This window comes from Orcinus orca, chromosome 11 (assembly GCF_937001465.1).
Source record: "Orcinus orca chromosome 11, mOrcOrc1.1, whole genome shotgun sequence".
Classification (NCBI taxonomy): domain Eukaryota; kingdom Metazoa; phylum Chordata; class Mammalia; order Artiodactyla; family Delphinidae; genus Orcinus; species Orcinus orca.
The window spans coordinates 61276993-61298473 of record NC_064569.1 but is presented as its reverse complement, the minus strand read 5'-3'; the positions used below and the strand labels follow the sequence as shown (position 1 = coordinate 61298473).

The window sequence follows — 21481 nt, the reverse complement described above, 5'->3', positions numbered from 1 at the left end:
TTATATAATTATATATATTATATATATAATATATAATATATATTATATTATATATATAATATATAATATATATATTATATATATATTATATATTATATAATTATATATAATTATAATTTTATAATATAAATTTATAAATTTATAAATAAATTATAAATACTATAATGTAAAGTCTTATGTTATATGACAAGGAGATGAGAGGGAAGAAAACAGTTATTTGATGCCTACACGCAGAAACATATAACGAATTTAGGAAAAAATACTCATAACTAATTATAATTCTCATTTCAGTAACTGGTCATGTAGTGGTAGCTGGTATTTATAAATGCCTTCTTCCACTACCCATTTTGTATTCCCTTTGCCCTCAGCAAGCACCTCAGATAGCCATAGTTCTTTCTTTACCTGGTGGAGTGACCCAAACTTTTGTTTCTGAAGGGTTTGAATCAGTAGTAGTCCTGCCTTGGTTGGGCTATTATAGTTTTCCATTGAATATAATCATAAGGCATGGTAGTCCTAAGCAATGCTCTTAGGGATCTCCAATAACCAGACATTTTCTTTCTTACCACCATTGTGGAATAGTAGTCCAATTTCCCCTTGGTAATTAGAGTCAATTACCTAAGTCAGCACAGTAAGTTCCTTCTTTGCCTACTGATTCTAAGGCATGGGGAGCTTAAAGTGGGCGGGTGGCAGGCTTAACTTCCAGTTCAGTGGAATCACTGTTGTGTCTCCTGATGGAAGCATTCCTCCCTTTGGAACTAAGACCTCTAGACCAACAAAGCATAAGGTCGTGGGGACAGGAAACAAAAATTTTTGCTAGTAGTGGTGTTGGGAAAGCTGGATAGCTGCATGTAAATCAGTGAGGTTAGAACACATTCTCACACCATACACAAAAATAAACTCAAAATAGCTTAAAGACTTCCATGTAAGATGTGACACCATAAAACTCCGAGAAGAGAACATAGGCAAAACATTCTCTGACATAAATTGTATCAATGTTTTCTTAGGTCACTCTCCCAAGACAATAGAAATAAAAGCAAAAATAAACAACTGGGACCTAATCAAACTTGTAAGCTTTTGCACAGCAAATGAAATCATAACCAAAATGAAAAGACAATATATGGAATGGGAGAAAATATTTGTGAACAATGTGACCAACAAGGGCTTACTTTCCAAAATATACAAACAGCTCATGACAACTCAATAACAAAAAACCAACCAAATCAAAAAATGGACAGAAGACCTAAATAGACATTTCTCCAAAGAAGGCATACAGATGGCCAATAGGCACATGAGAAGATGCTCAACATCGCTAAGTATGAGAAATGCAAATCAAAAATACAATGAGGTACCACTTCACACTGGTCAGAATGGCCGTTATTTAAAAGTCTACAAATAACAAATGCTGGAGAGTGTGTGGAGAAAAGGGAACCCTCCTGCACAGTTGATGGGAATGTAAATTGGTGCAGCCACTATAGAAAACAGTATGGAGGTTCCTTAAAAAACTAAAAATAGAGTTGCTATATGATCCAGCAATCCCATTCCTGGGCACATATCCAGAGAAAACTCTAATTACAATTTACAACAGCCAAGACATGGAAGCAATCTAAATGTCCATTGACAGATGCATGGGTAAAGAAGATGTGTTATATATACACAATGGAACACTACTTAGCCATAAAAAAAATGAAATAATGCCATTTGCAGCAACATGGATGGACCTAGAAATTATCATATTAAGTGAAGTAAGTCAGAAAAAGAAAGACAAATACCTTATGATACCACCTATATGTGGAATCTAAAATATGACACAAATGAACTTATTTATGAAACAGAAACAGACTCACAGATATAGAAAACAAACTTACAGTTACCAAAGGGAAAAGGGGGTGGGAGAGGGATAAATTAGGAGTTTGGAGTTAGCAGATACAAACTACTATATATAACATAGATAAGCAACAAGGTCCTACTGTATAGCACAGGGAACTATATTCAAAATCCTGTAATAAACCATAAGGGAAAAGAATATGTATATGTATATGTATAACTGAATCACTTTGCTGTACACCAGAAACTAACACAACATTGTAAATCAACTATACTTCAATAAAAATAAATAAACAAAAATTTTTGCTTGTGGGTCAATAAATAGTCAGTGGTGCCACTTCCATTTCCTTCCTCTGAGTCCTAACCTGTGAATCTTGGCTATGCAAGAAACAGCACCATATATCGGACATTCGGAGCATATACAGCCTTTTGGAGATCCTTGCCCAAGGTATTGCCATCTGGCTGGTCCTCTCACTGAGTCCTCAAAAGGCCATTCCACTGTTCTATCAAGCCAGCTGTTTCAGGATGATATGGTAAGACTAGTGAATTCACTAGCCCATTGCCACAGTTTTTTGTTTGTTTTTTTTTGCTGTGAAATGAGTTCCTTGATCAGCAGCAGTGCTTTGTAGAACAATAGGAGGGGTAGAGAAGGCATTCTGTAAGTCCACGGATAGTAGTTTTGGCAGAAGCATTTTGTGCAGCGAAGGCAAATCTGTATACAGACTAAGTATCTATTTCAGTAAGAATAAAGTACTACCTCTTCCATGATAGAAGCAGTCCAGTGTAATCAACCTGTCACCGGGTAGCTGGCTGATCACCTCAGGTAATAGTGTCATACTGGGGACTCAGTGTTGGTCTCTGCTGCTGGTAGATTTGGCACTCAGCAGTGGCAGTAGCCAGGTTGGTCTTGGTGAGTGGAGGTCCATGTTGCTAAACCCATGCATAACCTGCATCCCTACCATGGTGGCTACTTTGTTCATGAGCCCATTGGACAGTGACAGGATTGGCTGGGGAAAGAGGCTGACTCGTATCCGCAGGATGGGTCATCCTGTATTGATATTTCAGTGCAGTCTTTTACACTTGCAAAGGCAAGAAAATGATTTGGAACTCCAGGAAATGACTAGAAGTGTACCTATTTCTTGGTTTTAATTTTGTTCGCTGTTTTAAGGAAGAATTATTAGAGTGATTATTAGAGACTTCTGAATATATATAATTACTATAGGAGTTCATCTTGGAGGCTTTGTTAGTTAAAAAGCTCAAAAGAAAAGTGATGAAGACCTACTTCTAAGACTTTTCAAAATAAAAAAAAGTATAAAAGTAATACGTGTTCATTGTAAAAATGAAAAATTCAGAAACAAAAAGAGTACTTTATATATTATGTTCTATCATTTTGTTTTTTCCACCTAATGTGTTGTGGTCTTCTTTCTAGTTTAGTATATACAGATACTAAGTGATTTTTAAAAATTGCAGCATGCTCTTCAATTGTATGTATGTAGTATAATTTAAGCAAGCTCCTAATGATTGACATTAAGGCTGGTTCCAGTTTTCCTCACCTATTACTTCGTTGGATATGTTTATTTATGTCTTTGTGCATTTGTATAATATATTTGTGGAATAATTCCTAGCCTTGCAATTGCTGGATTAAAGCATGTATATTTTAAATTGTCCTCTCCCCAATTGTTCTGATTTATATTCTTATCACAGAAGTGCATGAGAACATCTATTTTCCTATGTTCTCAGCAACATTGGATGGTAGCACACTTTTTAGTTTTTACCAATGTAATAATGAAAAAAAAATCTAATTTTATTTCCTTAGTTATAAGTAGGTTCAATCATCTTTTCACATTTTGAACAGTCTCATATCTTTAACCTTGCTCTTGCTAGTCCTCTTCACTTGGAATATTTTCTTTCATTTTTGCTGAACTTCTACCATTCTTCAAGGTGCATGGCAAAATCTGTTTGTTTTTTTTTCCATTATTGAATTTCCCAATAACCTCAGCCTAAAATGATTTCTCTCTCCTTATATACTTAATGCTTTATTTCCCACTTATCACAGTTTTATACCAGAACTAATACATATGATTTTCTTCTTCTAGGATTTACAGGATGACTAAATACTAATGGAAAGAGAAGTGTAAACCTATCTTCTTTCACTATGGAGGCTGGTTTGGCAGATGGAGAACCTGACCGAACTTTGGTGAGTGGTTCAAATACAGCATAATAAGGTACTATCATCTACAGCTGGAAAGTGTTTGATGTAAGCCATCATTTTATTTTTAAAATGTATTTAAAACAAACTTTAAAAAAAGTATTTTAAAATAGTACTTTAATTCCTCTGTTGATATGAAAATTACAGATAGTTTAAAGCTTGTTAAGGCATAACCCAGTTTTCTGCTATTTCTGCCTTATCTCCTACCTCTTTTCCCTTGCTTTCTCAGCCATATAGTGTAAGACATACTGATGTAATAGTTTATGTTTGTTTTCCTCAAGAAACTTTTTGCCTTACTGAAATCAAGAGGTTGTTAACAGTTAAGGAAATTAAATGCCTGTAAATCTCACATCATGTGCAGCTGTAGATAGAATGAAACAGTTAAAATAATTCAGAATTAAAGGCAGTTGCCACATATATTCTTTATATAAAAGTATAAAGATTTAATAAATATTGCTGCCTTGTGTTGTGATTGAATTGTATTCTGAAATTAAAACAAATGAGTAGGGGTACTGGTAGTGTACCTTATCCAATGAGTTTAAAAAAAAAATAAAAATTCACCAGTAGGATGTGGATTAAATGATGATTTGTCACTGTACGAAAACATTTTGCTCTAGGATCATTTCATTTTCAATTCTCCTTTTTTAAAGATTCCATTAAATATTGATTTATAGATTGTTAGGGATGTTTGTATTACCTAAAGTAAAGGTGCCAGTGGGTAAAATGTAGCCAGGTGATAGCTCTATGATTTGTTAGATGGTAGATTATGTGACAAATTTACATTATTGGAATAATGCAGAGGCCAACTTTTCTGTCTTTCATACTACTATGAAGTTGAGAGTCACTACTAAATTGAGGTGTTTGTGCATTTTAATTTAGTGCATGTCCTTTGTTCAGGCTCAAATGTAGGATCAGTCTAATGATTGATAGCAAAATGCAGTTTTGTTTACTTGTGTTAACTTGGTCCCAACCTTTTTTGAATTTCTGGTTCAAACTTGTTTCTTTAATGGTCAAAGAAAAGTTAAACTTTAAAATGATAACTTGTTAATAGAGAATAAAATGGACATGGACGTAAATTGGTTTATGAAGAAGGTTATTGTAACGGCGATTTTAAATGGAAAACAGATGGTAGGTTATTTTGTTTTCACTATATCTTCAGAAAAAAAAGTTCAGATTAAGCCTTGTCTTGGAACATGATATTTACTTTACCATAAATATTTTCTTATTTAATGCTAATGGACTTTCTTAAGTTTTTTTTAGCTAAAATATTTAAAATCTTTTGGTGGTAGTAAAAATACCAGTAATAACAACTGCTGTTTTCTAAGTGTATACTTTTTCAGACTGTGCTCACAACAGCCATTAAAGGTAGATGTTTGTTTATCCTCACTTTTAAAGATAGGGAAATAGGCTCAGGGAGGTTAATTGTCTTCTCTAAAAGTTCACAGTGTAAGTGATGGAACTGAGGTCTGTCTGTCTGTCTCTGAATACTTTCCTTTGCTACTAAGATGTTGACTATGTATCTGTCTTTCTGAATAGAATTGCTTAAAATTTATTGTTACCTTTTAGAGTAAATATCTAAGTAGATAGTATTAAATTCTGTATCAGAATATCTATATTGATAAAGTTTTAATCATTTTTTATTCTAAATTCTGTTGATATTGAGAGGTTAGAGCAAGTTATTTAAAAAGCAGTGAGACCATAGCACAGGGAGATCAGCTCGGTGCTTTGTGACCACCTAGAGGGGTGAGATAGGGAGGGTGGGAGGGAGACATAAGAGGGAGGGGATATGGGGATATATGTATATGTATAACTGATTCACTTTGTTATAAAGCAGAAACTAACACACCATTGTAAAGCAATTATACACCAATAAAGATGTTGAAAAAAAACAAAGCAGCGAGAGCAGTTTTCTTCTTGTTGTTCATTAAGCTTCTTCCATGAAATATTGTAGCTCATTTTAGAGACAATAATACCAAAAATTGAACTACTGAAATATTCTGTATTTGAAACTAATCTTAAGGTCCACCTTTGAGTTATCTATTTATAAAATATCACCTTTGAACTGCATGGCCTAAGCTAGTTACTGTTTAGATCTAGGAGAGGTGGATAAGAACATGGGCTCCGTAGACATTTGGCTGTGTGTTAAAATCTGAGCTCCGTCACTTAGTCGTATGACCTGCATAATTAATTAAATTCTGAGGGTTTCCAGTTTTCCTCATCTATTAAATAAAGATAATAGTAATATCTACCTCCCATAGTTGTTGAGTTTTGAGATAATATGTCTATAAAATGCCTATTACCATCTGTGCACATTATAAATATCCAATAAATAAAAGCCACTATTGTTATTGTTAATATAATTATTAATATTCAGCCTTCTCTCCAAAAAGAAAGTTAAGAGGCAGGAGAAGCAATAAAACACATTAAAAAAAGCCCGACACTGTTGGGTAATTTTGGCTTTACACTTTCTCTGAATATCATTTTTGCTACCTAAGATTGCATTGAGGCAGATATTCTACTTCAATAAAAAATATATAAGCAAGAATACTCATCCTTCCTACTTGAGAGGGACAATATGATCTAGTGAAACCAGAAAGTTCTTTGAAAATATAAAGCAGTATGTCAGTATGAGGTAGCAGTGTTGTAAAAAATCTGATTGCATGCACTAGTTTTTAGAATATTATTAGTAAGCTTTTTTTGAATGCAGTCTTTGTGCAGAGTACTATGCCCAGTGAAGGGGATGCTAAGAGATATACAATGTGGTCTGTCTGAATTATGTTTATTTTTGAGAAGACTAGATAGAGGGATGGATAGATAAGGCAATAATAGCATTTACTAAGTGTTAAATGAGGAACATAAGCAAGGCATAGTTATACAAGTTGTGACAATTGGGCGGTTGTTATACACTGGGGTAGTTAGAGAAGCTTTCTTAAGAGAACACAAACTCTGAATAGCATAGGTAATAGGGATCATAAGATTGAGAATGAGCAAGGAGAGCATTCTAAGAAGGGAGGATGGCAAGAGGCAAGGCTAAACAGGAAATTAATTGTTCAGGGTTTATTCAGGGGAAAATGAGTAGAAAAATTGATGAAGGTAGATGGGAAGGGAATGTTGTTTACAAGAATAATGATCAACATGGCAGATAGAGACCAAACTTAGGGAAGGCTTTGAGTGCCAGACCAGGGATTTTGAAGTTGATTCTGTAGACAGTGGTATGTCATTGAATATTTTTATAAAAGTGGACAAGATGAATCTGGAAGCAGGATATAAGGTGATTTAGAGGAGTGAGAGAGAAAGATATTAATTAAGAAACTACTATCATAGTCTTGGTGTGAGGTAGTGGAAGCTTGGACTCAATTGACTTTAGTCTCCATTTATTCAGTTTTCTTCTTTTATATGAGATTATGTTTTCTATTTTTAAAAAAATTCATTTGCTCATTTATTATTCCAGTTGTGTTTAGTTCTATTTTTGTGGTAGTATTGTTTGTCTTAGGTAGTAAATACTGAAAAATATGAATTGCATTTTTATACTGTACTTATATACTTGAGAACACAAGTGTACATTTAATATGTGTCTTAAAAAACTATGTAAAAGTCCAGAACTCATATCACTTTGGAAATTAACCACTAAGAAATCCTTTAAGTGTAGGGGTCAAATTTTTATTGATAGATTGAGGTAAACTAAATAAGTGAAATATACCTTTAGATTAAAAAAAAATTTGAATATGTTCCTTACCTTAAGGAAAGTCATATCTTTTGAATATCTTATAAATTAGTTACCAGAGGAAACTACTTTATAAGGTCTATTAGAGGTCAAAATCTTTTGTTGTATTAAAAATTGATTATATAACTGACGTTTTAGAAGAGAATAAAAATTTTAAAAATATGTGTAAATCTTTATAGTATTATAAGGGACTCTTAACTGAGGAACTCTTGCTTAAGATTATAATTTAAATTGGGTACTTCGAATCAGATGCTTTGTGAAATGGAAGGAACTGCAAAGGTGATTTAGTTCAGTAATTCTCAGAATGTAGTAAATGAGTATCTTCTTGATGGGCCTAGAGATGACCCGACTTCCTGAAACTTTGATTTCTACTTACTTACTAGGTGAATTTTTCATGATTACTGTGATTTAGTGCTCGTCAAGTAAAATTGGTATGTTATTAGAGTTTACTGAGAGCTTTAAATCATATTCTAAGGAGTATACTACTATATATACTCTAAGGAGTATATATAGTATGCTACTATATATAGCATTTGACAACATCATACAGCTTGTGTATGTAGGCATGTAAATGAATGGAATTGCCTAATTTTTGGTAACATCAAGTATTATTTTTTCAGCGGGTCACAGATTTTAAATGTTGCTATTTTTATTCTCTTGTTTAAATATAGTTGACCCTTGAATGATTAGTGGGAGTGGGGTAGGATAGTCTCTGACCCTCGATGCGGAGCCGTGGTTCCTTGGTATCCTCAATTCAACCAGCCACTGATCTGTATGTAGCACTGTAGTATTTACTATTGAAAAAAATCCGCCTATAAGTGGACCTGTGTAGTTCAGACCCTCATTGTTCAAGGGTTAACTGTACTATTAGTTTAGCTTCATCATTATCATTATTAACTTAGTATATTATATGTTTTTAGTGATAGCATATTTATAAGGACAGTATTTTTGGTGTACAGTTTCTCAATAACTGACCTTTAAGACATTTATGCATTCAAGTTCAATGATAAATTATCTATATGCCAATTACTAATCCTCTTAAAGTATTCTTGCGCAATGGCACTTGGTTGTTCTTATTAGATACCCCTTCCCCACCCTAAAGTGGGAATGGATGGAGAAGGGCTGTGAAGTTTCTTATCTCATCTATTACAAATGGGTCAACAAATTTGGTACATATGCTTATCTAACATTTGAATATCCTTTGAGACCTGCCTGCTAAGTGTTTGGCTAATGCTGTATACTTCAGGATTGCCTAGTAGAGACCTTTTCATCTTTAACAAAGATTTTGCTACCAGCAGAGCCTTTTGCAAACCTCTGAGTCCTGTGGCTACTTTTTCCCTTAGTCTTTGTGGGAAACTTAGAGATCATTTAGTCTAACAATCTGCCTAATGTAAGGATTCTACCTACAGTATCCCCTGACAGCAGGTCATCCAGCCTCAGCATGAACACATGTAGTTTATAGGTAACTCAGTTTCTCAAAAGGCAGCTCAAGTCATTATACTTGAACTAAGATAGACTTTTCTATTAAATTTTACCATTGGTCATTATGCTAATTTCCTTGTTGCTACAAGTTACCACAAATTTAGTGGCTTAAAACAACAGAAATTTATTATCTTAGAGTTCTGGATATCAGAAGTCTAAAAGCAAGGTGTTATGTTCATTCTGGAGGCTCTTATGGGAGAATTCATTCCTTTTTATCAGTGTCTAGAGGTTGCAATCTTTCATTGGCTCATGGTTACTTCCTCCTATTACTTCAACCTCTGGCTTTTGTTGTCACATCTACTGCTCACTCATCTTCTTGTTTCCTTCTTTTTTTTTTTTTGTAGTATGCAGACCTCTCACTGTTGTGGCCTCTCCCGTTGCGGAGCACAGGCTCCAGACGCGCAGGCTCAGTGGCCATGGCTCACGGGCCCAACCGTTCCGTGGCATGTGGGATCTTCCCGGACCGGGGCACGAACCCGTGTCCCCTGCATCGGCAGGCGGACTCTCAACCACTGCGCCACCAGGGAAGCCCCTTGTTTCCTTCTTATAAGGACCCTTGTGATTACTTTGGGCCCACTCAGATAATCCGGAATAACTGCCCTGTCTCAAGATTTTTAACTTAATCACATCTGCAGAGTCCCTTGTATCAAGTAAGGTAATATTCACAGGTTCCAGGGATTGGGATGTGGACATCTTTGGGAGGCCATTATTCTGCCTACCACAGTCATTGTACTAACCTCTGGTGCATCCCAGTCTAGAGAAGTGGGTCCTATTGCCAAATAATCCAAAATTGGGTAGTCTTCTGGGGCAACTCACCTGGGGAGTTGCCAGTTAGATTAAGGCCCTAAATTAAGTAAATTCTTAGGTTGCAGAGATCTTCTTATGTAAAATAATAAAATAACTAGAAATTTTAGTTACCAATTTATTACCTACATACTTATTGTCTTTTATATTAAAATAACTTCATCTTCCTAATAGCTGCTTTCTAACTGTAGCAGTTTACATTAATTACATATTCAAGAATATTAATAGGTATCTTTATTGAAGTCTTTATTATATAAAATTTCAAATATATTTTTATAAATAAGATGAACTAGTATAATGAATTCTCATGTACCCATCACCCATCTTCAGCATTATCAACTCGGGTCAATCTTGTTTCATGTATACTCCTGCCTTCCCACCCCATACTTTTTTGAGAAAATCCCATATACATCATTTTCTTCATAAGTATTTCAGTATATATCTCTAAAATATAAAGACTTTTCATTAAAACTTTAACCACAAATTTCATTATTACTCTAAAAATGAGGAATTCGTTAATATAGTCAACTAGTCATTGCTTAAATGCCCCTAATTGTCTTGTAAATTTCTTTTTATTGTCTTTGTGTTGGCCTTGGTTCCTAAGCCACTTAAGTCTTTTTTAATCTTTTAAGTCTCTCCTGTATCTGTTTTTGATTTTTCCTTTTCAATTTTTAATTTTCCTTTTTCAGTTTATTGAGGAAATAAGGTAGTTTGTCCTATAGTGTTTCCCACAATCTGGATTTGCCCCCATGGTGATTGTTTAATGTATTCTTCAGTTACTTATATTTCTTGCAAATTGGTCAGTAGACAGTTCTAATCTGAGACTTGCTCAGATTCAGGTTCAATTTTTCATGACAAGAATACTTCATTGATGGTGTTCTGTATTACCATCAGGAGGCACATAATGTCTGATTGTCTCTCTTCTTGTGATAATAGCGGCCATTGATGATCGTTGCTTAGATCTGTTAATTCAGTAGGAGTATAAATTAACAGCAGTACTTAAATATTTGTAATGTTTGAACTTCCCAAGTGGGAAAATATCACTCAGTATTTCCTATTGTTTGAGCACTTAGATTCTTATTGTATCTTTTTTTTTTGTACCTGTTAAAAGTTGTTCTTAATTCTATTAGAGGCTTGAATAATATAACGTAAATATTTTGAAGGTATATAATGGGACTCTTCAATAAGTTTGGGGAGCTAATTTAGAGAAAGGGTTAGCTTTGAAATAGTAAAAGAAATAGCCAGTGGTCTACATAGTATATCAGTAGAATTCCAAGCCAGAAATCTTTTGTATTCCATTATGCTTGGAGATTTTCGGAATGTGTTTCCAGGACTATGGAACTCAAGATCTTTTCAGAGAATCTGTGAGGTCAAAATTATTTTCGTAGTAATACCGTGGTATTTGATGTTATTTGCTTTGTTTCTCATTCTCTAGTGAACGTACAGTGCACTTTTCCCAAGACTGTATGAGGTGTGATTATGCCATTGCTCTGCTGGCTAATGGAGTGTATGCTTGTATATTCTTGTGTTTTCAAATTTTCTTAGTTTAATTTTTTCCTAAGCAGTGTTTTTTTTTTTTTAATTTAAATAAACTTCATTTTTTGGAAGAGTTTTACAGAAATATTGTGAACAATTTTTAGGTTTACAGAAAAAATCTGAACATAGTACAGAGTTCTGTGTAGCTTGTACCCACTTTCCCCTATTATTAACATATTAATATGGTACATTTGATACAATTAATGAATCCATATTGATACATTATTAACTGAAGTCCATACTTTGTGTCAGATTTCCTTAGTTTTTACCTAATGTGCTTTTTCTATTCCAGAATCCCATCAGGGTAGCACTTTACATTTAGTCATCACATCTCTTTAAGGCCCTCTTGGCAATTATAATTTCTTTTCTTTTCTTTTTTTTTAAATGATAAAATTCAACATTTATTCACAACAGAAATTCTCGGAAAAATAGGAATAGAGGTGAACTTCCTCACATGATAAAATAATCTACAAAAAACCTACTATTAATGTTACTTTATTTTTTTAAATTAATTTTTATTGGAGTATAGTTGCTTTACTATGTTGTGTGAGTTTCTACTGTACAGCAAAATGAATCAGCTATACATATACATACATCCCCTCTTTTTTGGATTTTCTTCCAATTTAGGTCACCACAGTGCATTAAGTAGAGTTCCCTGTGCTATACAATATGTTCTCATTAGTTGTCTATTTTATACATAGTATCAATAGTGTATATGTGTCAATCCCAATCTCCCAATTCCTCCCACCACCCCCTTCCCCCTTGGTATCCATATATTTGTTCTCTACATCTGTGTCTCTATTTTTGCTTTGCAAATAAGATCATCTATACCATTTTTCTAGATTCCACATATATGCACTAATATACGATATATTTTTTTCTCTTTCTGACTTACTTCACTCTGTATGACACTCTTTAGGTCCATCTGCATCTCTACAAATGACCCAATTTCGTTCCTTTTTATGGCTGAGTAATATTCCATTGTATATATGTACCACATCTTCTTTATCCATTTCTCTGTTGATGGACATTTAGGTTGCTTCCATGTGCTGGCTATTGTAAATAGTGCTGCTATGAACATTGGGGTGCATGTGTCTTTTTGAATTATGGTTATCTCTGGGTATATGCCCAGTAGTGGGATTGCTGGGTCATGTGGTAGTTCTATTTTTAGTTTTTTCAGGAACCTCCATACTGTTTTCCATAGTGGCTGTATCAATTTACATTCCCACCAACAGTGCATGAGGGTTCCCTTTTCTCCACACCCTCTCCAGCATTTGTTGTTTGTAGATTTTCTGATGATGCCCATTCTAACTGGTGTGAGGTGATACCTCATTGTAGTTTTGATTTGAATTTCTCTAATAATTAGTGAGCATCTTTTTATGTGTTTGTTGGCCATCTGTATGTCTTCTTTGGAGAAATGTCTATTTAGGTCTTCTGCCCATTTTTTGATATTGAGCTGCATGAGCTGCTTTTATATTTTGGAGATTAATCCTTTGTCAGTTGCTTTGTTGCGAATATTATCTCCCACTCTGAGGGTTGTCTTTGCGTCATGGTTTCCTTTGCTGTGCAAAAGCTTCTGTGGTTCATTAGGTCCCATTTGTTTATGTTTGTTTTCATTACTCTAGTAGGTGGGTCAAAAAAGAGCTTGCTGCGATTTATGTCGAAGAATGTTTTGCCTATGTTTTTCCTCTAAGAGTTTTAGGGCAGTTATAATTTCTTAAGACTTTCCTTGGTTTTGATGACCTTGACAGTTTTGAGGAGTTCTGGTCGGATATTTTGCAGTGTCCCTCAAATGGAATTTGTCTGTTGTTTTTCTCATAATTAGACTGGGTTTTGGGGAGGAGACCACAAAGGTAAAATGCCATCATCACATCATTATGGAGAAGTATACACTATCAACATGACTTATCACTTTTGATGTTGGCTGTGATCACCTGGCAAAGATAGTGAATTTCTCTCTTTTAATTTAGAATTCAGCAAGTATCAATAAATATAATCCACATAAACAACAACTCTTTGGAGTCTTTGCTAATTTCTAGGAGTGGAAAGGGGTCTGGAGACCCAAAAGTTTGAGAATTGCTCATTTAAACATTCAGTAACTAACACTTTAAAGACAAATAATTGGCAGCTATGTGATGTGAAAAGAGGGACCCAGTAGTTGATTGGGTGTGTTGGAGTTGCAGGGGGAGGTGAAGGTGGAAAGAAGAATTATGATAGAGCCTTTAGGAATGAGGGAGTGATGATCGAGATAAAATTTGCCTATTTCATACTTGTACCTAGCATTCAGACATGATCTATATCAAGAAGTTTTTTTGTTTGTTTTTGTTTCTTTTTTCATTTTTATATTTAAAAAATATTGGTTGAATGCTTATGTAGTTTGTTTTATTAGATTTATTATTTTATCTGATTCATATCATCTGCAAATAATAGTCATTTTTTTTCTTTTCAGTCCTTATACAGCTGAGCCTGTGGTTTTGTGTAGGTATGTTAGGGGTGAGAGGTGGAGGAGTCTTTAAAGCCTTTTATATTTTTCTAGAAATTTATCCATTTTGTGGAGGTTTCAAAATTATTTAAGATTTAATATTTTTTATTTAAAAAATTCTCTGGGTCTCCTATTTTGTGAATATAATAGCACTTTTCCTTCTTTAATCTCTCTTAACTTCTATATTTTCCATCTTTTCCTTTCTTTGTGCCTTTTTGTTGAATTCCTTTACCAGTCTTCTGACTCACTAATTTATTATTGTATCATATTTGTTTTGCTGTTCAAATCTGCTGTATACTTTATTTCACTGTAATATTTTTATACCCAGTATTACTAGCTGTTTTTTTGTGATTGCTTGGTCATGCTTCATATTTTTACAATATCCTCCAGTATCATTTGGAACATATTTATTGTGGTTATTTTAAGTTTTTGATGGCTTTTGTTTACTAATTTTCTTTCCTTCTACTGAGATTGTTCAGTTTTCCTTCTTAGCACTTGGACGTCTTAGGATATTAATTTTTTTTGTTTGTGAGCTTGTACTTTCTTGGAAATAATATTCTCCTAGGAATATCTGATACTGTCCTAGATAGAAAGGTAAGAACCCAGGGACTTTTTGGTCTGTCTGGGGAATATATGTCTTAGGGTGAAGAATCTCTTGTTAAAATCATTGTTTCATTATTCCTCATTTGCTCCTTCCACTCATATATTCTGTTTCTTACGGAATTTTTCTGTATTTCTGCTTTGGGCATAATTCTTTTCGACAAGCTGCCTCCCTAGTTGTAATCAGTTAGCTCATTTGGGGGAAAGAACAGTGGGAGGTAGTAGTCAGGGTCTTTGCCTGCACTTGTTGTGTGCATACTGCAACTGATTTAAAAACAATTTAGAAACAAAAGTGATTAAAACTTTGTTTAATGCCTCTGGTTGGTATTAAATCGTGTTCTGCCGTGGTAGTAAGGACAGAGTGGAGAGTGATCTCTTCAGTATTATAGAGAGAAAAAGGCCCAGAAAGATGGCTCCCAGGTCTTCCTCCTACTCTGGCCCCCTGGCCTTTCCTCCATCTGTGGTACTGTACTCTCTGTCTGCTTGAAGCTTGCTCCCCATCCATCCGTCTCTAGTGATGGGTTCAGGGAGGATGTTAGTTACTTCACTGGTAAGTAACTCAGTTACCATTTGTAAAAAGAGTTGGTTACTTTCTTTTTGGCTTTGTGTTCCCTGTGTGAAGGTTGGCTTAGGTGGTGGCTGAAAGGGGACCAAAAACATCAAAAGAACAGCAGCCCTGTTGGACAGTTCATCTATATTAAGATCTTTGTCAGCTGTGACATGCCCACAGTTTAAAAATCAGAAGTCTGTTAAGGTGGCTCACTCCCAAGTAAATAGATTATGTCATTTACCCAATAGAAAGTTATTTGTTTTGCTAAATTAGACTTAAGGTGGAAACTTGGCTTTAAAGATTTATTATTTCTTTCGATATCCAAAGCATTGCAGTCATTCAGATTTTAAAAGTATGGTTTGAAGGTTTTTCATAAGCATTATCATTTGCTGTTTCTCCTAAGTTTTAAGACATGCAGATGCTTCTTATAAGCAGGATATAGTAAAAGCCAAGACATCCATAGCTCTACCTTTAACTCTTAATTAAAATTATGTGCATTAAGAATCTTAAATTTCTTCCTGCTTTTTAAAAAAATAAAATGAGAGTCCCACAAAACCTCAGAAAGACATGTGAAGGATTAGAATTTCAGCATGTTGAAGATACATAAAGATAAAATTTGATTAAAAGTTCAAGAAAATCTCTACCTGTCCAACTGTCTAGTGAGAATAGAGCAATGAAGGGATATTTATCCAGACCTCACCTCAGTAGGTTTTCATTAACTTGTGACTACTTCAGAAGTCACGTTAAGTTTAATATGGTGAAAACAACAGCAATGGAGCAAGAAAGAGCTTGAGAGAGGGAATGAATTTACATATATGTATATGAATTTATATTTGTATCTGTGTATGTACGTGTATACCCACACACACACGTGAAATTTAATTTTAGCCGAACATATATTGAGTCTAAAAAACTAGCCTACCATCATTGAACATATCTATACACATAGTACCTCGCCAGGTTTATGACTACACCATGTTTGGAGCATATTTTAGGTCTCAGAGACAATATTGCTCGCTGCTTTAGGGGCATTAGTAGAAAATAAAGCTAGAGGAAATGAATAACAACTAACATTTTTAAAATTTCTATAACGTGCCAGAGCCGTTCTAAGTACTTTTTAGATAAACTCATGTAATCTTCACATAACCCTATGAGATAATATAATTTACTATCTCAGTAGTAAATAGATGAGGACACAGAGAGTTAAGAAAGTCGCTCAGGGTCACACAACTAGTAAGTGGCAGAACTGGGATACATTTTGTCTCCAGAGGCTAAGCTTTAATCTTTTTCCTGTATTGCCTCTCACCTATGATGTTAGAATCAGATTATACAGAGCCTTGAATACTATTTTTTACAGTTTGGGATTTTTGTTTTTAATGTAATGTCAAACCATTGAATTTTTTTTTCTTTTTTTTTTGAGTAGGGAAACAACCTGTTCAGAGTGTGGTTTAGGAAAATTATCTTGACAGAATTATGGATATTGGAGGGAGGGGCAACCAACTGAACGTTAGAGTTATCTGGGGTGTGCTGAAAAATCCCAGTGCTCAGGCTGTTCAATTGAATTAGAATCTTAGAGGGTGAGACACAGACATCAGTACTTTTTAAAGTCTCCTAGGTGATTTCAATGCCCAACTTAGGTTGAGAACCATAGAAATAGAGATGGTTAGCCCATGGAACAAGTTAGCATAGAGTTTTGTAAACTAGGTAAAAGACAGTTAAAACCTGTCGGGTCATAGAAGCAAAACAGACAATATGTCCCTTCTGGATTTTCCTTTTCCCCCTAGATTTCTAAAATCTGCACTTTCCCTATTTGGGTTACTGTATTTGTGTAGAGAAAAAACATTATTTTTTGCAGTCTTACTATGTGCCCTCACCGGGGATTGATGTCTCACACACTTTCTCATTTAATTCCCTCCATAGTACTGTGAAGTAGATATTACTCTGTTTTTAGAGATGAAGAAACTGAGGCTCTAAAGGGGTTAGTAATTTTTCTAAGTCACATAAGCTAGTCAGTGGGCCATGTTAGGATTCAAATACAGATCCTCTGTTATTCATGTCACTGAATGTAAGGCTAATGTTTTTATGTTGTAAACTGATCTGTATTACACCTAGCCTTTTAAGCATCCCTTTAAAGTTTTTACATACATTACCTAAAATAATGTATACTTTGAAAAATGTGCAATCCATGATGTATTTTATTTAACCCAAAGTTTTGTTCTCCTGTAACTAATTTTGATTTTTCTATCCAGGGTGAATGTTTTGGCATTTTGGTACCACATAGTTGCTGACACATGGAGAGGAGTTGCTGACTGCATTTTTATATGTGGTAGATATTATGAGTCACCGAGGGTGACATTTCCATGTTATCATTAGCAGTCTTGCCTGTGGCTTGATCAACATAATTTACTAATGAATGATTTGTTAGAATAGAACTTCAGAAGGAAAGAAGGTATTTGTTATACAGTTCTTATGTCTTAATTCAATTCCTGGTCATGATTCATTATAGAATGTAGGCTCATGTATCTGTGTAAAGAATTGGTCAAAACGAAATTGCAGGTAATGTAAGCTCTTATTTCAAACTGAAACTCGAAATTATGTAAACAGGTCATAAGATTAAGCATCATACACTGAAATATTTGTGTACGTGAGCTGCCTCATATAACCAACTATCATACCTAGCCTGGCATGATAGTGATGTGATAACATGGTTTCTGTTGAGCTGTTATTTCATAACCTTTTCAGGTAACTATGGATGGTTAGGTCAGATATAGAGGAACATGTTAATGAGGTCAAATGCCAAGGTCATCGGTTTAATTCTTTTAGTGGACAGTTAACTTTTTTCTTATTTTATAAATACAGACTTCACCAGCAGTCTCACATTAGTTACAACTGACATCACATTGATTGATTTTGAACTTCCTTTGTATGTGAAGATCTTGATGAAAGAGGTTGGTTTAAACCTGGCAAGGGACCACTAGTACCAGAATAAATATAATTTATGCTCCATTACCAAAAACCAGTAGTGAATTTGTAACAGTGTCACTTATGAAGGACAGAATTATTTAAGAAAAAGCATGGGAGAATTTCTAGCAATGGACTTCGGGCATCTAATGGCCAAAGACTAATAGTGGAAGAAAATACAAATATGCTTTAAATTACAGCTAAGGATGTTCTTAGGATTGGGATAATTTTCTATGTTGAGTTGTTAGTATAACAGAATTTTAGTACTGTAACATGTCATGAGCAAATAAGAAAACTAAATTCAAAATATTTATTCAAGTTTACTTAGGAAATACTGATCGACTTAGGTTTAGAATAGGTTTAGAACTCAGATTTCATGGTTTTAGCCCATATTAGTTCTTTGCATATATATTTTAAGCATGCAGAATGTTAAATTTTGGAAAATACAAAGATGAGCAAGACTTGTTTTGTCATAGGAGAATTGAAACTAATTCCTTTAATAAACAGAGGAACTCAACGAACTACATATGTATAATAAATTCTTTGCTAGGTATTACGGTTGTAATACTGACTGAGCCTTTTTTTCATTCATGCATTTATTCATTCATTCATTCAGTGTTTGTTGAGTGTCTACCATGTGCCAGGCTCTGTTTAATCTTAAAGGATTCGACAGTGAACAGAATAGACAAAGTTCCTACTCTAGTGGAATTAACATTCCATTGGAAAAGGACAAAAAATATACATAAATATATACTGTGCTGTGTCATGATTGTTGTGATGAAAAATAAAGCAGGGTAAGGAGGATAAAGAGTACCAGAATTGGAGATAGGTGTTGCTATTTTCTAGGAATATCATGGAGGTCTTCTGATGAAGTGACTTTTTTTTTTGCGGTACGCGGACCTCTCACTGTTGTGGCCTCTCCCGTTGCAGAGCACAGGCTCCAGACACGCAGGCTCAGTGGCCATGGCTCATGCGCCCAGCCACTCTGTGGCATGTGGGATCTTCCCGGACCGGGGCACGAACCCGCGTCCCCTGCATCGTCAGGTGGACTCTCAACCACTGCGCCACCAGGGAAGCCCCTGACGAAGTGACTTTTAAACAGAGTCCTAAAGGTAGCTTTCTAGGCAGAGGTAAGAGCCAAGTGTGAAGCTCACAAATCTTTTATGCAGACTGGTGGCTGGGCTGTAAGTGTTGAGGTTTAGGGGAAAGGTGAGTGAGGGGTCTTTCTACCTCCTCACTCAGGAAGATGGAAGTACAGGTCCCTAGGAACACATGGAGCTCTATGGCTGCCCGCTGCACTTCTGCGTGATAGAAGGATGCAGTGACAAAACGGATGGAGTGAGTATCCCTTTGTTATGCCTGGCATAGGAAGTCAGGAATACCCTTACCAAGGATGTGCTGTTTTTTCTGGGATAATAAGAATGAGTGTACCAGGAGAGTGATTGGGATGGCCCTAAGGGGCTGGAGTTCAGGAGAGGTTAAGGTGGGAAACTAATTTGGGGAGTTGTCAGTGCATAGAATGCGTAAAAATCAAGTCATTGGAATCATTCATGGAAAACATGTTGCATGGGGACAAAAGAGATTCTAGGCTGCAACCTTGGGAAATAACTATCTTAAGGGAGAAGAAGGGGAAGGGGGCCAGGCAGAAAGAGGAAAGGAGAGAAAGGAGAGAAAATAGCTTGGAAATTAAGGAAGGGGGGAGAGTTTTGAGAAAAGGAGTGGTCAACAATGACAAATGCTAGAGAGTGGTCAGTGGGTTGAGCTGGGGAGAGGTAAGGTTGTGCTAGACTTGAATTGTCCAGTAGTTCTATTTGACAACACTATAACTAGACCATTGTAATATTAGGAAAAAAGTTAAATAACATTAATTTTTACCTATTTATGGTAGCAGTAGAGGAAATACTATGAGATAACTATGCATTGTTAAAGAACTGGTATTAGAAAGTTAGTGTTGGGGAAAGATACACTTCATCTTGAACTGTGGTAGCAGAATTGGCAATTTGAGTTGAACCTTCAAGGCAGGGAACTTTTGAGCTATTGAACAGGGAAGCAAAAACAATGTTTTTGCAGAATATTGCAGATTGCTCTGAGCAATCAGTTTTACTAGACAGATAATTTAGATAAGTGAAATTTTGGAGTTGCAAGGCTATCTCATAGGAGATCAAAACATTTCTGTGGAATGAATAATTGGGTCAAATTGTAGATGATTTAAATATCAGGGTTGGGGATTTTTTTCCTAAAGAATGGGTGCTATCAAATATTTTTAAGTGGAGGAGCCACATGGCCCAAGTGATAGGTTAGGGAATTAACTTGGTAAATTAATCATTCCCTTCTTGGTCCTTTCTTAGTCTTTGTCACTTATTGTACCACTCAGTAATTCTGCCTTATGTCTGTATAATGCTTTAACAAAAATTTATAAAGTACACTCATGTAAACTATTATTAAGCCTCACAACAACTTTGGAAAGTTGTAAGGTTTAATAATTGTGTATTCACAGAGGAGAAAATAAACTTCAGAACAGCTAAATGACTTGCTAATGATAGGTCTGGCTTGAATAATGAGTAATATTGTGTAGATTGGGTGGAGATAACTTACCTTAAAGTCAAATGAATTACTGTACTACAGTATATACAGTCTTCAATATATGGTGATATTCTTAGCAATAGGGACCATGTCTTTATTGTTTGAACTTCAATATTTAGTGTAGTAGGTAAATGAGTAAGTAAATGAGTAAGGTAAGACTGAGTGCAGGGACATCTATTAGAAGGAAGATGCAAAAGCTGATAAATCTGGTGATGTGGGTCTAGCCTGGTTAGTATTAATGGGAATTGAAAGAAAGGACTAGATGTGAGTAGATATTGTCTATTTAAAATTAATTACAATGTAATGACTTAATCAGATGTTGGGGGGAAAATAGAGTCTCAGTGACTCAAGGGTTTAGGTCTGAGTGATTCAAAGAAAGATGGTACCACTGAAAGAATTGAGCAAGTTGGCATGGAAGTTGGTTTCTGAGGGAAGCTACTGAGTATGATTTTTGGCATAAAGATGCTTCTAAACAAGCTTAAAGCTTTTTCTTTGTTAACAGAATTTTTTTTCTTTTTTAACTTTTTAATTTAATTTTATTTATTTTTTTTATACAGCAGATTCTTATTAGTCATCAATTTTATACACATCAGTGTATACATATCAATCGCTCAATTCATCACACCACCATCCCCACCCACCACAGCTTTCCCCCCTTGGTTTGTTTGTTCTATACATCTGTGTCTCAACTTCTGCCCTGCAGACCAGTTCATCTGTACCATTTTT

The 21481-nt window shown here is 35.0% G+C and overlaps 1 protein-coding gene across 5 annotated transcripts in view; it reads left to right on the top strand.

Annotated features, from left to right (window-relative positions):
- The window catches only part of OSBPL8 (oxysterol binding protein like 8), a 194054-nt gene that overhangs the window by 56062 nt on the left and 116511 nt on the right, over positions 1-21481 (top strand). For 3 of the 5 annotated variants that reach the window (XM_049694982.1, XM_004271572.4, XM_033431316.2), the window contains one exon: positions 3921-4021. Coding sequence is in view for 2 of the 5 variants with exons in the window: in XM_004271572.4 (XP_004271620.1) it covers positions 3980-4021 (42 nt within the window). In the remaining 3 variants the exon portion in view is untranslated. Of the gene's footprint in view, positions 1-3920; positions 4022-17460; positions 17538-21481 lie in introns of those variants that run through there. The other 2 variants (XM_012533688.3, XM_012533690.3) reach the window with 2 other exon arrangements.